General features: G+C 51.5%; 2 protein-coding genes across 7 annotated transcripts in view; one reads left to right on the plus strand and one right to left on the minus strand.

The window, feature by feature from the left end:
• The window catches only part of NRG2 (neuregulin 2), a 196,062-nt gene extending 191,806 nt beyond the window's left edge, over positions 1-4,256 (plus strand). For all 6 annotated transcript variants that reach the window (XM_055286003.2, XM_055286005.2, XM_055286004.2 and 3 more), the window contains one exon: positions 2,352-4,256. In XM_055286003.2, coding sequence (XP_055141978.1) covers positions 2,352-3,120 — 769 coding nt within the window. In that variant the 3' untranslated portion in view covers positions 3,121-4,256. The remainder of the gene's footprint in view (positions 1-2,351) is intronic.
• Positions 4,257-6,555: 2,299 nt separating this feature from the next.
• Positions 6,556-17,720, minus strand: part of PSD2 (pleckstrin and Sec7 domain containing 2) — a 39,744-nt gene continuing 28,579 nt past the window's right edge. Inside the window, exons 8-15 of the mRNA XM_055286010.2 lie at positions 17,228-17,317; positions 15,233-15,276; positions 14,008-14,198; positions 13,771-13,841; positions 13,226-13,383; positions 12,233-12,377; positions 10,835-10,978; positions 6,556-8,744 (exon numbers count right to left, since the gene is read on the minus strand). Coding sequence (XP_055141985.2) covers positions 8,541-8,744; positions 10,835-10,978; positions 12,233-12,377; positions 13,226-13,383; positions 13,771-13,841; positions 14,008-14,198; positions 15,233-15,276; positions 17,228-17,317 — 1,047 coding nt within the window. The 3' untranslated portion in view covers positions 6,556-8,540. The remainder of the gene's footprint in view (positions 8,745-10,834; positions 10,979-12,232; positions 12,378-13,225; positions 13,384-13,770; positions 13,842-14,007; positions 14,199-15,232; positions 15,277-17,227; positions 17,318-17,720) is intronic.

The raw sequence follows: 17,720 nt of genomic DNA on the forward strand, positions 1-17,720 counted from the left end.
CACTGCACTCCAACCTCAGCAACAGAGCAAGACCCCATTTCAAAAAAAAAAAAAAAAAAAAAAAAAACAGGGGCTGTTCTGGACAAACCAGGATACATGCTAGAAGCTCCATGTCCCAGCAGAAACAGAAGGAGACACGAAGAACGAGTAGACTGCAGAGTGGGAGGGGAGGTTGCCTTTGAGGACACTGACCAGCACAAGATGGACATGAGCCAAGAATGATGGCAGGCCTTGGCAGTATCAGCAACAAGGCCCCAGGGTTCAGAGCCTTGTTAGCTTCCTAAGCAGTGGATGCAGTAAGAACCAGGAAACGCCCCTTCTTCCCTGACTCCAAGCCAGGAGTCACAAGGGCCAGCACCCCTGCCACCTTGCTCAGCCCTGAGTGGCCCGCAGCAAGTGGGGTCTGTAGGAGGTGAGCAGGGAAAGATGAGTGATACTAAAAACTCCAGACCAGGGAGCAGGGAGAGGAGCAGATATTCCCTTGCTCTCAACTCAGCCTACTCCATGCCAGGCCCTGTGCTGGGCAGGCCTGGCCGGGAATCCAGAAATGGGCTGCCAGGTTCCTGCTCCTGAGGAGTTCCTACCCACAGAAACAAACCAAGGAAGCTTACAGCAGCCTATGGAAAGTGCTAAACACGACGCCACACCAGGGCAGACAGACCCAGTCTGACTGTAGGTTCTGGGAAGCAGCCAGATTTTCCAAGCCCAGCTCCACCACCTGTGTGATTTGGGGCAGACTGATCACCTCTGTACCTTGTTCCCTCAGCTGTAGAACAGGGAGAACAATAGCTACTATGCATGGTTCAAGTGAAGGCCACCTGAGATCATGTGCACAGAGTTTGTCTCATCCCTGGCATGGAGCTGATGCTCACTACGTGTAGCTATTTATGAATCGTAACCACAGCAGTGAGACTCCTTAATGGGTGGTAGGAAGGGGAGAGGCAGGAGAGCAGGAAGAAAAGCATTCCAGGCACGGGGAACAACTTGAGCTGTTCCAACAGAGGCACTTAAGAACAGGGCTGATGAGTGAGGTGCCTGGAACAGTGGGCCATAGGGAGCAGAGGAGCTGGGCCTGAACAGGCAAGCTGAGGCCAGACAGACTGACCCTAGGTGGGTAAACCGGAAGACCTGCTTCAGTAGATCTGTGACTTTACAAGATTGCTCTGGGAACTGCATAGAGTGAAGGAGGAGAGACCCTGGGGTGGACCCAGATGACCACATGTGAACAGCTGGGCCCAGGATGGGGCGCAGAGTGTGCTTCCAGAGAAGGGAATGGGTAGGACTTGGTGGTTAATTAGATGTGCCGGTGGGAGAGGGAAGAGGGAGGAGTCAGGAGATTCAGAAAAAATCATAATGGGGACTCCAGGCTGGTTCTAGAGAGCAGTGAGGTACCCAGCTGTGCAGTTTGGAAGGGAAGCGTGGAGGTGGGTGGCCCCTGTCCTGAGGTGACAACGGTGGGGCAGAAGACTGATGGGCTTACAAGGGGGATGTGGAGCACAAAAGGGGACAGGTACCCGGGATCCAGCCTGGGAGATAGTAGCAAGGCCAGACTTCTGAAGGAGCTGGTGGTGTGGGGATGGGTCTGTAGCCACAAGCAGAGACACCTCAGTGGGATCTTGGTACTCCCCTGAAGCAGGTTTTGACTTCACTATAAGAAGGAATATTTCCCTCACTGAAGCCATCAGGGCATGGGAGGAATTGTCCCTGTGGGGCAGTGAGGCCAGGTCACAGGGGTATCTGAATGGAGACTAGTGGCTTCCAGAATTGGGCAGTATGAGTCCTGGTTCCTGCCTAGCCTGAAGTCACATCCCAGCTCTGCCACTTCTTGGCTGTGTAAATCCTGAATAAGTCACTTAAACGTTCTGAGTGTTACTTTCCTGCGTGTAGAATTAAACGTTCTGAGTGTTACTTTCCTGCGTGTAGAATGGGACTGGTGGAAGGGTCTTACAGAGCTGCCGTATTAAGCCAGATGGAACATGTACTATACCCCAGCGTGAGCCTGACCCCCTGACGGTGAGCATTCCTACAGCAAGTGACCATTCATGAAAGCTTACCAGGGTCAGGTACAGGGCTAACACATTCCACTGATACAATCTGGAATCATCCCAACAGAGCTATGGAATCAACACCATGGTTACGCCCGCGTAACAGATAAGGAAACCGAGGCTCGGAGAGGTTTAGGAAATTGCATAAGGCCACTGAGGGTTGCCGCCGTCATTCTTGCAGGCGGGGTCTCGGGCAAGGTTAAGGCAAGTCTGGGTCCGCCCCTCCTACCCTACCCCACCCCTAATCCCCCCTCCCCCGCGCCGGCCCGGCCTGGCCCTGGCCCATGCCTCTGCCTCTCCCCGCAGGTACGTGTCGGCCCTGACCACGCCCGCGCGCCTCTCGCCCGTGGACTTCCACTACTCGCTGGCCACGCAGGTGCCAACTTTCGAGATCACGTCCCCCAACTCGGCGCACGCCGTGTCGCTGCCGCCGGCGGCGCCCATCAGTTACCGCCTGGCCGAACAGCAGCCGTTACTGCGGCACCCGGCGCCCCCCGGCCCGGGACCCGGGCCCGGGCCCGGCGCAGACATGCAGCGCAGCTACGACAGCTACTATTACCCCGCGGCAGGGCCCGGACCGCGGCGCGGGACCTGCGCGCTCGGCGGCAGCCTGGGCAGCCTGCCCGCCAGCCCCTTCCGCATCCCCGAGGACGACGAGTACGAGACCACGCAGGAGTGCGCGCCCCCGCCGCCGCCGCGGCCGCGCGCGCGCGGTGCGTCCCGCAGGACGTCGGCGGGACCCCGGCGCTGGCGCCGCTCGCGCCTCAACGGGCTGGCGGCGCAGCGCGCACGGGCGGCGCGGGACTCGCTGTCGCTGAGCAGCGGCTCGGGCGGCGGCTCGGCCTCGGGGTCGGACGACGACGCGGACGACGCGGACGGGGCGCTGGCGGCCGAGAGCACGCCTTTCCTGGGCCTGCGCGCGGCGCACGACGCGCTGCGCTCGGACTCGCCGCCACTGTGCCCGGCGGCCGACAGCAGGACTTACTACTCCCTGGACAGCCACAGCACGCGGGCCAGCAGCAGACACAGCCGCGGGCCGCCCCCGCGGGCCAAGCAGGACTCGGCGCCACTCTAGGGCCCCGCCGCGCGCCCCTCCGCCTCGTCCGCCCCACTGTCTTTAAGGAGACCAGAGACCGCCTACTGGAGAGAAAAGAGGAAAAAAGAAATAAAAATATTTTTATTTTCTATAAAAGGAAAAAAGTATAACAAAATGTTTTATTTTCATTTTAGCAAAAATTGTCTTATAATACTAGCTAACGGCAAAGACGTTTTTATAGGGAAACTATTTATATGTAACATCCTGATTTACAGCTTCGGAAAAAAAAAAAGAAACAACAAAAAAAAGAGAGATGGGCCAATTTTTTGACTCTTTAATAGAAACCTATTTTGTGGTGCCTTTTGCTGTATGCTCATCTGGGGCTCCGGGGGACAGGTCTGGGTTGTGGGGTGCTTAAAGTGACAGCAGGGAGAGAAGAGGCTGCGAGTTCTGGTGGGGGCGAGGGTGGGGGGCAGTGGGGGGTTGGCCCTAAGGGAAGAACTGAGGACAGAAGTAGCTTTGCTCCCAGGCAAGAGCTGGAGTTCCCGACCCCTGGGAGGAGAGGGCCAGGACCCTAGGCTTGGAGCTGGAGCTGGGGTAACTTCCAGGGGGAGATAAAGACACAGCTACCCGAATGGGGAAGCCCTGGCTACTCATAGCTGTTAAAGGAGGGGGACAGAGAAAGGTCTCCCCAAGAGCCTGAGCCCAGGGAGGTGGCAGCTCTGCCAGGGGCCTAATGTTGGCGGCTCCTGTCCCCCACAGCCTCCAGGACGCCCCTCCGTCCTCTGCAGCACCTTCGTTTACAGGTCATCTTTTCTATTTTACACCTGCATGTCCTTTGCATTTCAGATTCTTTAGATTGGATGCATGGTCACGCTGGGACCGGGAAGAGCCACTCGACAGTGTATTCCCCTTTTAGCAATAAAGTAACACCATTTCCTTCTCACAGGCTGCCTCCTAGCCCCCAACCCACCTATGACATCCACTCGTCTCCAGTCCTGCCCTCCCACCCCCAAAAACTGGGTCCACTGCTAATTTGTCAAAAAGGTAATTGTTTAAAAGAAAAAAAAATCCCAAACAGAAACAGATGGGAATCCTGTCCTGAAATGTCTGAACACCTGACTGTTGACACTTGAACATTTTTATATTATAAATAAAATCAGAAATAACTCCTGTTTGACTGTGTGTGCCTAGCCTCAGATGAGGAGGGAAGTCAGAGCATGAAGTCCCATGGTGGATGTGGATGATGCTGGCCTGGAGGTTGGAGGGGGCCAGGGCAGTCCCTGGAAGGAAGTGACTCTCTCTCCAGTCTCTCCGGCCCCAGCTCCCAAGACAGACTCCAGCCCTCCTCCCGCTTCCAAGAATATTTACAAGGTGTCCCCACTGGCTGCTGGGGAACCTGGCCAAGGGCCTGACACAAATTGCTCTGCTTCAAACTCAGCGTTGGAACTCTGGCCCAGTTGCTGCCCTGGATCTATGGGCCGGACTGAGGCAACAGTTGCCGGCCTAGGTGGGTGAGGAGGGATGGGTTGTGGGGTTGGTAATAGCACAGCCAAGGCAGGATGACCCTTGGACCCTGAGGCACGTCACAGGCAAAGTCTGAACATGCAAAGTGGCATAACAGGTACCCTCAGCTGCCAGGAGGACCACAGCTGCTGCAGTTCATAAGCCCACAGGGTGTTGCTCTTTCCCCAACTTTATACCCCCTCAGAGGCAGGACCTGTCTAAACCCACAGACCTGAGAGAAAGTACATGATTTTAGTATGGAGAAGGCAGATGGAGGCCCAGGTTCAAAAACCTTTCCCCTCATCAACTAATTTAGTAAACCAGTGCCCAGTACCGGCAACTGTTCGGTTCCAGCCAGACACACGGACGTCTTCCACCCAAACAGCTGAGGTGGTTGGCATGCACACTCGCCTACACCTGTGTGTTTGTGTGGGTGTGAATCCCCCTAGGATGTGTGTAGTCAGAGACCTATAGGTGGGAGGGACAGAGAGGCTGCGGGTTGAGAGGGCTTCGGCATCAACAGGGCGTAAGTTCAAATTCCAGCTCTGTGCCTCCTAGCTGTGTGACGTCTCTAGGCCACAGTTTCCTTGCTGGGAAATGGGTGATGTAAATACCTATTCCAAAAGGTTGCTGTGGAGATTATAAAGTACCCAGTGCTGATGCTGGCACGTGATAGATGCCTATTACATGGCTGATTTGACGGTGGTGATGACAATATCCTGTGCCTTGCATCCTTGTATCACACGGCCAGAGTGACAAAAACTAGATGAGAGGGAGGCGATGGAGAAAAATAAAGAACAAATTAAAGTTATTGTATTTATTGTGGGGGCGCTGGGAAAAAGTATCTGCTACAAAAAATTAAAAAAAGGAAAATAACTCAATCCTGCATAAACCTGCAACTCACTGGCCCCTCCCGGCCCCCTTCTGTTGATCTCATCCAAGCCCCTCTGTGTCTCTGGGTTTGTAGTTGGCTTTAAAATTCTCTGAGAGCCAGTTATTCTTCTATGGGACTTGTGGCTTCTGTAGGATCCCAAATTAACTCCATATGAACTCTTGGGGAACCCATTGACCTTTGTGTGATCCAGCTTATTGTCCTCGTGTGACCTTTCTGAGGGCTCTAGGTTGCTGTTGCCTTCTAAATTTTAGAGTCAGAAGCCACCCAATGAACCCACCAATCTCTATGTGGCCCTCGGTTGATTCTGAATGACCTCTTGGTGAACTCACCGATCTTTGCATGAGCATCAGGTACTTTCATTATATGCTCTGAATCCTACAGTACCTGCCATACGTGCTGAGAGTCCAAGGCCAGAACCTAACAGAGTTCTTTCCTCACCTGTCATCCACCCATTCATTTCACAGGTATGATTAGGACCCGGGAACACATGTGGCCAGAGAGGCCCCTTCTCCACTCTGCCTCTCAAACCTCTGCCTTGGGAAGCCTTCCCAGTGACCTTTAAGGAAGAGTCGCAGTCCTATCAAGCTACTTCCCTACCACCGCCTCGTCGCTGGAACACATAGGATGACATTCAGGCAGCTTCCCAAGTCAGAGGCTTCGTCCCCACTTTCCCAGTTCTTTCTTTTCTCTTCCAGGTCATTTTTTGGCTTCTCTTTCCAGCCCCTCCCAGAGGCCCAAGTGGTAATGGTAACTGCCTGTTCTTCTCCCCACGAAACTGTGAGCCCGAGGACAGGCAGCCACACTTCCTCCCACCACCATATCCCCATCACCCTGACCAGCGTGCAGCACACAGTTGGCCCTCATTGAATGAGAGGATGAAGGCGCAAGAGACATTGTCCTCAAGGGGCAGCCCCCAGAAGTCCCTGAGCCCGAGGGCACTTCCCAGGACCACCAGGTGGCGCAAACCACTTATTGCATGTCACCAGTCCTGGATTTGGACAGTCCTAGAAAATGGGCATGTTGGAGGCAGCAGTTGTGGGTGGTGAGGATCCATTCGAATGCAGGAAGAACTATTAGAACTTTGACTTAGATTTATTTTCATCTCATCTTTTTTAAATTTCTATTTTTGTGTATGTTTTATAATGTACATAATATTTTAGTACAGTAGTACATGTATATAATTTACAAATAAATAATTATACAATTAAGGAAGTGAACTAAACATTTTTTTACTGATGGGAGGCACAACCCGTGCTCAGGAAGCACATCTGTCCACAGCTGCCAGAGCTCCTGGCTCTGCTCTCCACTCACCCGCCCTCAGGAAGCGAAGGGTGGGACACTGACCCCGAAAATCACAGAACTTTTGAGGCAGCATGGAGAAAGTACAGAGAGCTCTTTTGTGGTGCCACATTGCGTTTTCAGTTTCATTTAAGTGAACATTTACTTCCTCTGAGCAAAACGAAGGGGCCAGATGGTTTGGGTCTAAAACACACTTCAGCTGATCCAACTTAAATAATCTGAATTTAAATCACTACATCTCTCCACATACTCAATAGCCCCTTGCCTTGTGAGTGGGCCTGTAAAGTTAGATACTTAGTTGCAAGCCTGGCTTATTTTATTAACTAAGTGTGTTACCACTGACGCCAAATTCCTGGCCAAACTACAGTAATCTATTTAAACAATAGAGAGGATTCGCTCTTCATAGCCACACTGAATGTGCCATCACCCTCACCCATTTGTCAGTTAGAGAAATGCAGGGCTTAAAAGTGCTAGCTAATCCGTGATCGTCAAGTGGCAAATTTCTCCACTCTTCCCAGATGCGGCCTTGGCTAAGCCTTTCTGATTCACTAGACAAATGAAAGAAATAGCGACAGAAAAACAATAACTCATTGTTCCACCTTTTCCCACAACCAAGAATTAATGGCTTCCATAACTGTCCTCCGACAAGCATCTTTGGGCTTGTTGACAAGCGGCCATTTGCGAGGCAGAGTGTCTTTTATTCCTATAGCAGTAGATCTGTCCAAGAGGCCACGTCTGGAGCTCAGAGACCTGGCAGCACCAACATAAAGACCCAAATATAAACAGGGCCGTGGTCCCATCCTACTCACACCCCAGGATATCCATGGGACAAATGGGGCGGTGCATACACGCTCTATTTTTTCCAAAAGTATCATCTGTAAGAGCAGTATAAGTCACAGGTCAGCTGGAAGAGGGAAAAACAGGGCAAGGGAGGCCAGAACTGCCTCCCCTTCCCTCCCAGAGCATCAGGAATGCCAGGGGGCCAGGTGCAGCCATCCTTCCTAACAGGGGAAGCTCCAAAATAGGCTTTTCCTTTATCTGATTTCATCCGCTAACTGATTTTAGTTCCAAAACCATCTTTCAGGGGTTCCTTATGTATATATTATTCTTATAGATGTATATTTGTGTCTGTATAAAAAGGAGGCAGTGTGATCTCAATGGATGAAAAGAGGTGGATGCACATGTGAGTGGAGTCAGCTTGATACTGAAAGGGCACAAGCCTGGGTCCCAGATTATTGTGATGTGAGGCAGGAGACCTGGGCATGGTTCTGGAGGCTGCTGGGAGGAGAGGATGGTGCTGGTGGTCGGCAGACCTGCTGCTGGTCAACTCAGAGGAAGGAGGAGGAGAAAGGGTGGGGTTCCAGCTGAGACCTAGAGTCAAGACCTGTCCTCACACACAAAAAAGATGAGGAGAGGAGCTTGATGAGAAGACAAAGACCTGGGAAGACAACAGCCCTTCCAGCTTCTCCAGCGAGGTGGTGTCTAGAGCATGCACACAAGTGGCCTACAAAATGAGGCTCCATGGTGGAGAGGAAAACAAGGGCCAGGGAGAGGGTCTGATGCCCAGAGATGCCCAAGGACGCAAGGAGATCAACGCCAAAAACGGCATCTCCATCTCCTGGGCCCACAGGCTTTCCGCACCCCTCTGGCTGCCCATCAACTGACTGGAGCTTGGTCCAAGTGGCCCGTGGCTGGAATTGTGCTCACTGACCCCACTGGAGACATCTGCCCACCTCTGGGGTCTGCACATCCATGTCAGCTAAGTATCAGGCCCAGTGGCATCCTTTGTGGGTTTGCTGCCAGTCACATGTCCCTGGCTGAGGGCAGGACTTGAATGTGTCTTCCGGAGAGAAGGGTCATCCCCTTCCAGAGTGGCCAGCCGGGCCTCAATCCGCTCCAGATCATCTGAGCCCACTTTGATTTTCACAGCCAGGAGGTGGATGTAGGTCTCATAACGGCTTTTCTGGGGAAAGGCCAAACACGAGGTCAAAAGACAACAAAATAGGAAAAAAGTATGTGCACCTTATATGACAAAAGACTAATTTCCTTAATATGCAGAGAGCTTTCACAAATCATTAAAAAGAAGATGAACAGCCCAATTAAAAAATAAATAAGGGACATGCACATAAACTTCATTCATAATTTGAAAAATCCAAATAATTGGCAATGATTTCTTGGATATGACACCAAAAACCCAGGCAACAAAAGTAAAAATACGTAAATGGGACTACATCAAAATTTAAAACTTCTGTACATCAGAGGATACAATCAACGGAATGAAAAGGCAACCTACGGAATAGAAGAAAAATATTTGCAAGTCATGTATCTGATAAGGGTCTTGTATCCAGAATATGTAAAGAACTCTCAGAATGCAACAACAGAAGACAACCCAAAATTTTTAAATGGGCAAAGGACTTGAATTTACATTTCTCCAAAGAAAGCATACAAATGGCCAACAAGCACATGAAAAGATGCTCAACATCATTAGTCATTAGAGAAGTGCCAGTCAAAACCACAATGAGATATCAATTCGCACTCTTACTACTATCAAAGAGCAGAAAATACATGTTGGTGAAGATATGGAGAAATAGACAGAACCTTTGTGCCCTGCTGGTGGGAATGTAAATGGAGCAGCTGTTATGGAAAGCTGGTGGTTTATCGAAAAGTTAAAAATAAAATTACCACATGATCCAGCAAGACCATTTCTAACTATAAACCCAAATGAGTTGAAAGCAGGGTCTTGAAGGGGTATTTGTATACCCATTTTCATAGCAGCATTTTTCACAAGAGCCAAAAGATGGAAGTAAGCCAAGTGTTCATTGATGGATAAACGGATAAACAAATGTATGCATACAATTATTCAGCCTTATCCCATTTATGCCTAGTGTTCCATTATTGGAACGTTAAGCTCATGGGAGTTATTTATATCATACTGCTCAAGGTCATCTCCAAGATCTGATTTTTCACCAAACAAAATTTTGTAACCTCCGACATAAATGGGTTAAAAAAAAAGGAAATTCTGACACACGCTACAACATGGATGAACCTTAAGGACATTATGCTAAGTAAAATAATTCAATCACAAAAAGATAAGTTCTGTAGGATTCCACTTAGAGTAGTCAAAATCACAGAGGCAGAGAGTAGAATGGTGATTGTCAGGGGCTGGAGGGAGGGGAGAATGGGAAGTTATTATTTAATGTGTACAGAGTTTCGGTTTAGGAAGAGGAAAGAATTGTGGAGATTGGTTACACAACAATGTGAATAGACTTAACACTACTGAACTATACACTTAAAAATGGTGAAGATGGTAAATTTTATATTACATGTCTCACTGCAATTAAAACGTTTTTAAATCCAAATTAAAATAGTAATGAGGCTGGGCGTGGTGGCTCACACCTGTAATCCCAGCACTTTGGGAGGCCGAGGCAGGTGGATCACCTGAAGTCAAGAGTTCCAGACCATCCTGGCCAACATGGTGAAACCCCATATCTACTAAAAATACAAAAATTAGCCAGGCATGGTGGCACGTGCCTGTAATCCCAGTTGTTTGGGAGGCTGAGGCAGGAGAATTGCTTGAACCCAGGAGGCAGTGATTGTAGTGAGCCAAGATCGTGCTACTGTACTCCAGCCTGGGAGACAGAGTGAGATTCCATCTCAAAAAAAAAAAAAAATAGTAATGAGATACTAATTGTTAAACCTATCAGGTTAGTGAAGATTAAAACGTTTTGCAATGCCCAGTGCTGGTGAGGGCATGGAGAAATAAGTACATTCACAAATTATTAAAGGGGTTAGAAATTGGTACAAACATTTAAGAGGAAGATTTGGCAGCATCTGAGGGCCTTCATCTGAGCTTCTGCCCTTCACCGCTGTCAGGGAAGGCTGGCACTCTGGAAGGACTGGGGACTAAGGGTCAGGGGACCCTGTTCCCTGCCAGCTGCCACGTGAGCAAGCCCCTTTATCACTAGGCTTCACCTCCCCAGTCCCACATCAGGCCAGGCAGGAAGGAGAAAGAGCAGAGTGCTGGGCTTTGCAATCCAGCCCCGCAAGGCTCACCTCGAAGGTGAGATAGTGCTCCTTCAACCGGTACTCCTCGGCCTCCTTGGACTTGATGCCCCTCTCGACTGGGTGACACCTGTGTTCGGCCAGCTCCGCAGTCAGCTGCCTCAACTTATTCTCATGAGACCGCAGTTGCTCCTCCTGCAAAGACAAATCCTGGACTATGAGGCCTTACTCTCAGGATGTCACAGAGTGGCTCAAATCCTGTTCTACCAGGAGCTGCTCCACCAAAGGGAAATGAAGGCCTAGCCAGCGTCACCAAAATGTGGGGACAGAGCCAGGCTCTGGACCCGAAGGCATGCTTTTCCTCCCACCTCCCTTCCTCCTCCCCCTGCTCCTATCAGCATCAGCTTTCCTCGATGCCCCCCAGCCACCCCACCGCAGGCTCGGGAGACAAGAGATGCTCACACTTATATGTGCACATAGACAGTCCCTGACACAGACACACAATGACCCCCACACACAACCCAGCTCATATGCACTCCTATGTGCACATACAAACACCCTGGACCAAGGCCAGCCTGGCCCCGCTATCACCTGCTCCATATGATACACGTGTTCTCTTACATTCATGCCCAGATATTCCCAATGGTTGCAGACCCAGGATCACACCCAAAGACAGGCGGAGACACTGTCGCTGATGGGCAAACACACACATCCCACCCACTACAGGATAGCCAGGCCCCCTGGTGCTGTGAGATCATGCGTGCATGTGTGTATGAGTCACCACCTGTGTGTTTACACACATGAATGTGTATGGTATGTGCGTGTACATGGTGTACGTGCATTGCACAGAGGTTCTGGGCAGAAGCAGGAGCCCAGGAGCTCAGTGGGGAGACCCGGGACAAGGCCTAGTGGGAAAGACCGCTGGCAAAGAGGAAGTGTGGGGCTTCTGCTGCCCTCTACCTCTCAAGCTCCGGGCCACCATTTCTCCTGTCCTCTCCAAAGAAGCCCTGAGAGCCTGCAGCATGGGTGAGTTGGGTTTTCTAGGATTACAAATAAAACATTTAAGAATAGGTGAGGGCAGCAAAAGAGCACTGGATAAAGCATCAGCCAGGTGTCACCTGTGCGAGCTCCCTGTGACACACAGTCTCTTGCATTTGTGCCCAGGTGCACACAAGGCCACCAACTCTCAGTCACATCCACAGGGATGCACTGGCATAGAGGCAGCTTCATGCCACCTGCCACAGCCGTGGCCCCTGTGTGCCATGCCTTGGTCTCCCCGTCGACGTGGGAGTGGGGTGCGTGGGATGGAGGGAAGAGGTGTCCTTCGCTGGTGTCCTTCAGCCCAGGATCACCCAGTCTAGAGACAGAGCTGGGGTGGGGCTGCTGGATGGGGGCCTGGGCTGAGGATGGCAGCCTGGGGAGGCAAAATGTTGACCCAGGAGCATGTACCTGGCAGAGGCGTGTGGTGCAGGAGGGCAGCAGGGGCCGACAGAACTTCTTCATGGAGCTGACAGCGGCTGGGAAGGCCGGGGCAGAGAAGATGGCTGCCACCAGGTTGATCCTGAGGATCCAGGACAGCATTTCTTCCTTGCTCCTGGGGACAGGAGGGGGAGAGGGTGCTGGCCTCTCACACAGGACTCCCTGTCCCCCACTCATTGTCCCGTACCCAGCACTGGGCCTGGCACTGAGAAGGCACCAGTACCTCCAGATGGGTGGGTAAAGGGGAGAGGGAGGACGCATGGGGGCTGGATGAGCCTGGCCAGAGCTATGCAGGGAGCTCCCTTTCTGTCCCAGCTCCCAGGCACACCCGAATTCTCATGTGAAAATCAAACTTCCCAGGTCCACAGCTAGTGGCCCTGGAGTGAATGGGTGGGAGTGACCGTGGACTGGGGATCATCAGGGGCAATAGCAACTGGGTGACCCCCACAGCCCTCCTGCCCTCCCCCGCTGCCTGCCCTGCACTGGCACTGTGATCCTGAGGCCTCATCCACTAGCCTGCCTCCGTGCAAGCTCATGTGACATGTGCACCCCAATCTCAAGTCACAGGAGGACGAGACGTGGTAGAAGGACAGCCTTACAGGTTACCTGGAGGGTGCATCTTTCCCACACTTAAAGTGAAGGATGATTCGTAAAGATGCCACCTGCCCCACATTACAGATTCCAGCACACTCGGCAGCCCCTGCAGAGCTTGTTAAACACAGTTGCTGGAGCCATCCCAGAGTTTCGGGTTCAGTAAGTCTAAGGTGGGGCCAGAGAGACTGCAAGTGATGCTGAGGGGAACCACACATTGAGAATCGCTGCTTTGGGGGGACCCAGCTGTCGGTCTGTGTCATGTGGATACACATGCTCTGTTGCTGACTCACAGGAAGGAGAGGGGTTGTGCGTCGGGTCACTGTGGCCCTGGGCCCCAGGTGGGAATGAGGGGCTCCAGCTCCTACTCACGGTGCCTGGAAGAGGAATACCCTCCAGTCAGCCGTCTTAAGCTTGAGCACGTTGGACTTCTTGCTGTAGTCAGAGGCCCTGGTGGCCAGAGCGTGATGCACACGAATGGCGTTCTTCAGGTCACCCTCCGATAGAGCTTTGTCAGGCCTGTACTCATCCTGGGTGGGGTGGGATGGGCGAGCTAGGGTCACTGACCCACACCTTCCACTCTCCCCTCCTCTCACTCCTCTCTGTCTAACCCTATAGCTCCCTTAATTTTTCTGTTCCTGCTGCCTCACCCACCCCAGCAAGAATCCAGGTACCCCTCCCCTTACCCCAGTTTGTCCCAGAGGCCTGAACAGGCCTCATGTTGAGAGTCCACTGAGCCGCTGGGCACCAAGTTTTCCCAAAAACCTCCAAAGCCCTGAGTGGGCCCAAGTCTGGGGAAGGACCCAGCCTGTGCCTGAGCCTCAGGTCCTGCCTGGGGCCTTCGGGTGCCACAAGGCCGGGGCAGGATGGGACTGAGCTGGCCCTTTCTGAGTAAGGTCTCTGGGGCAGTCTCTCACCTTCTGCAGGTACAGGATGGTCCCTTTGAGCACTGCGTAGAATTTCTTCCAGCCACGCCTCCCACGGGGCGCTGGGGAGGAGGGCACTGGTAGTGTGGCTGCAGCCTCCCTCTGCAATCTCTCCAACCCCACCTCCCACTACATGTCCACCTGTATGTTCGTCCCCAAAGAGTGGCCTGGGGTGCCCCCCTCTGTGCCAGCCTCCCTCCCATGCCCCTCTCCCAGCCTGACACCCACTCCTCTTGCCATCCATGTCAGCGTGAGTCTTCCGGGTCAGGACGCCGTGCTTATAGGTGGTGGCACTGAGCGCCTGTGGGACATCCAGGAAGGGGTTGCCACCATCCAGGATTCGCGTCACCTTCTTCGTCCCTGTCCCGAACTTGTCATCCACCAGCTCAGACAGGGATTTCCTCAGCTCGTCCTCATCGCTAGGGAAGTACTAGGCCTGAGCACCACCTCCAGGGAGGCCTCGGCCCCGCATCGTCATGGCCTTTCCCCACCAGCCTCCCCTCCAGGAGCCAGGGTCATGGAGGAAGAGCAGCCCCAGGAGGCAGAGATGAAGAGATTCCAATTCCAGACCGCAGATCCAGATCTCTGACCCCTCCTCTCATCTCCACTTCTGACCTCTGACCTCTGATCTTTGATTTTTGTCCTCCAAGCCCCAATTATCACCCTTGATCACCAACGTGGAGACTTTACTGTCACCAGGTCTCCTTCCTAGTCTTCCTTCTCTCTCCATCCCAGGGAGCAGTAACCGTGGCCAGACTGAAGCTACTGCACAAACCCCACCGACATGCTGGCAGTGGGAGTCCAGCAGGTAAGGCCCTGAAGCCTGAGCCCCCATGACAGCCCTGGCAGAAGAGTGCCAGCTCTTCCCTGTGGGGTTGGAGTTCCTGCTAATCCCTGCCTGAGGCCTCTACATGGACCTGCCTGTCCTGGGGAGCACAGCAGAGCCTTTCACGGTCTCCCCAAACAGCAAGGTCAACACCCCTCTTTCCTGATGAGACCTACAGGTCTCACTGCCTTTGCAGGGGAAGAAGTTAGAGGGCACTCTCCCATTCCCACTGTCAGTAACAGTCACCACCTAAACGTGGTCATATTCTCCAGGTTATAGAGGCCTCATGCCTCCTGTCTGCCTACTTCCCAAAGGGAAAGGAGCGGTCATCAATGGGAATTGGAACACTATCCCCATATAGAAAACCAGCTGTGGACATCATAGAACTAAAGTCACAGTTCAATCTATTCCATAACAATGCAAACATTGCACTCTTTTTCTCAATACAGAAAATGAATCCAAAGGGGAATTCAACACCAAGTGTGCGCCAGCTAGACACAGGTGTCAGACCCTGGATTGGGAGGGATCAGCACCATGGAGAGTGGTCAGAATGAGGGACCTGCACCCCCACACTCCCCCTCCCAGGGATGCAGGCTCCCCATACCTGTGCCCATAATCACTACTCACATGGCCCATTCCAGCTTTTCATTCTTGATGGAGTTGTAAAGGGTCTGGGAGAGGGAAAAGAGAGAGGGGGAAATTCAGGTGAAGAGTCAAAGAAACCCCCATCTACCACCAATAACATGGGTACAGTGAGGGAGCACCTTTTCAGCCAATGGGGCAAAGTGGGTGTTTGAATCATACTTATTTGTTAGATGGGTAAGTGAGTGGGTGGGTGGATGTACGGATGGGTGGTATTTAATTATGTGATCACTTAATGTCAGTCTCCCATAGGAGACTGTAAGCTTCACAAGGTCAGAGGCTGTCCATTTGTTCACTACTGAATTTCCAGTGCATAATCCAGAACTTGACATACAGCAAGTGCTCAACAGGGTAGATGAATGGATGGGAGGATGAATGGGAGGATGGGTGACTGAATGGATCAATGGGGAAGTGGACAGGTGGAAGATGGAAGGATGGGTGGGAAAATAAGCAGGTGGATGGGTGAGTGAATAGAAGATGGGTGGGTGGACAGAGGGTATATGAGGAAGATTTAGGGGTGTATGCATGAGGATATGGGTGGGCAAATGAATGGCAGGGTGTTGGGTGGATGATTGAGTAAATGACTGGGTTGATAGATTTGAGGATGAATAGGTGGGTGGGTTGGTGGGTAAGTGAATGGGTGGGGAATGGGGGATAGGGGGATGGGTGAGTAGATGTGGAGATGTTTGTCTAGGTGAGTAGATGAGGGAGTGTTTGAGGAGTACAGGGTGTCTGTGTGGGTGAAGGGTGAATGGGTGAGCGGTTGCTATGCGAGGAGTGGGAAGGGAGAGTTTGGGGATATATATATATGGGTGATGGGTGAATGGGTGGGTGTATCGGTAGGTGAATGATTGAGTGGCTGGGTGGATGCATGGGAGGATGAGTAGATGGGTGCAGAAGTGGGTAGATAGGTGAATGAGTAGTTGGGGAGAAATGGATAGGTGGGTAGTGGGGCTGGGATTGTTTGATCTCACAAATATGTTCTTAACAAATGCTTCTCAATGGTGAAGAATATAATATAGTAAGAAGAGTGACGGAGACAATGTTCTATGGAACATTGGGGTTTGGATGGAGACCTCCGAACTCATTATTCAACTACCCCTGTAGTATCATCAGATTCTTCAAACCCGCTATTTAAAAATGAAGCTGGCTGGGTGCAGTGGCTTACACCTGTAATTTCAGCACTTAGGGAGGCTGAGGTGTGAGGATTGCTTGAGCCCGGGAGTTTGAGACCAGCCTGGGCAGCATAATGAAACCCCTAGCTCTACAAAAAAAAAAAAAAAAAAAAAAAAAAAAAAAAAAAAAAGCATAAAAATAAAAATCGCCAGGCACAGTGGCATGCACCTATAGTCCCAGCTACTTGGGAGGCTGAGGTGGGAGGATCCTTTGAGGCCAAAAGCTCGAGACTGCAGTGAGTCATGATCACATCACTGCACTCCAGTGTGGGTGACAGAATGAGACCTTGTCTCAAAAATTTAAAAATAATAAAAATGAACCCATCACCGACCCACCAAAAACCTGCTCCTTTTCCTCAGTGGAGAAATGACCAGACTAGAAAGGCTAGAGTTCCACCCTTCACTTCAGCCTCAAAAGAAAACTGGATTCTCTTAATTCCTGGTGATGTTGAAGGAATGAGGGGGCTTTCCCTTGTGGTGACGATAATGATGTTTGTGGTGAAGGTGGTGGTGGTGGTTGTGGTGGGTGGCAGCTGTGACAGTTCCTAGCAGTGTTGATTATTACTGTGACAGTAATGGCAATAATGGAGTACTAAAAACAAATCTCACAAAGCCTTCCCCTCTGCCTAACTCAGGAAACACAGAACAGCCAAATGTTGAGCTCGGTGGTTTCTAACTTTGTCATCATGTCCCTGCACCTTGTGTTAAGGGCCTGGAATGCCAGGATTTCACGAGGCAGAGACCTCTCTCCTCTCTATCCATGCAGGGCACAGCTAGTGGGATGGGGACTCTCAGCAGACAGTACCTTCAGCAGGTCTTTGGCAAAGTCTTGGCCATCATTCAGCTGGTCCAAGTTGGCAATGAATTGCTGACAGGACATCTTTTTGCCAATGTTCTGTAATGGAGAAATGGTTCTGCCTAAGAGTAGGGAAGGAGGCTGGTGTGTTCCCCACACACCCTGCCCTGCCCAGCCAGAGGGATGAGGCAGCATTAAGGGCAATAATGAAAATTAAATTGCATGAATTTTCTTTTGTCTCCAAGAGTTTACAAAACTCTTTCTCACAGTCAGAACTGTGCTTGATTCTCAAGCATCTTGAGAGGTCGGGCTTCGCCTGCAGCCCAGGTGAAGGAGTTGGGCTGGATGAAGAGTTGTAAGAGCTGACATTTGCCAGGTGCCTACTATGTTCCAGGTCTTGTGCTTGACATGCATTACCTTATTTCTTTCTCACCCCAAGGAGGAGGTGAGGTGCCTGTTTTTATTATCCCCATTTGACAGGTAAGGAAACTGAGGTACAGGA

This window comes from Symphalangus syndactylus, chromosome 7 (assembly GCF_028878055.3).
Source record: "Symphalangus syndactylus isolate Jambi chromosome 7, NHGRI_mSymSyn1-v2.1_pri, whole genome shotgun sequence".
NCBI lineage: Eukaryota > Metazoa > Chordata > Mammalia > Primates > Hylobatidae > Symphalangus > Symphalangus syndactylus.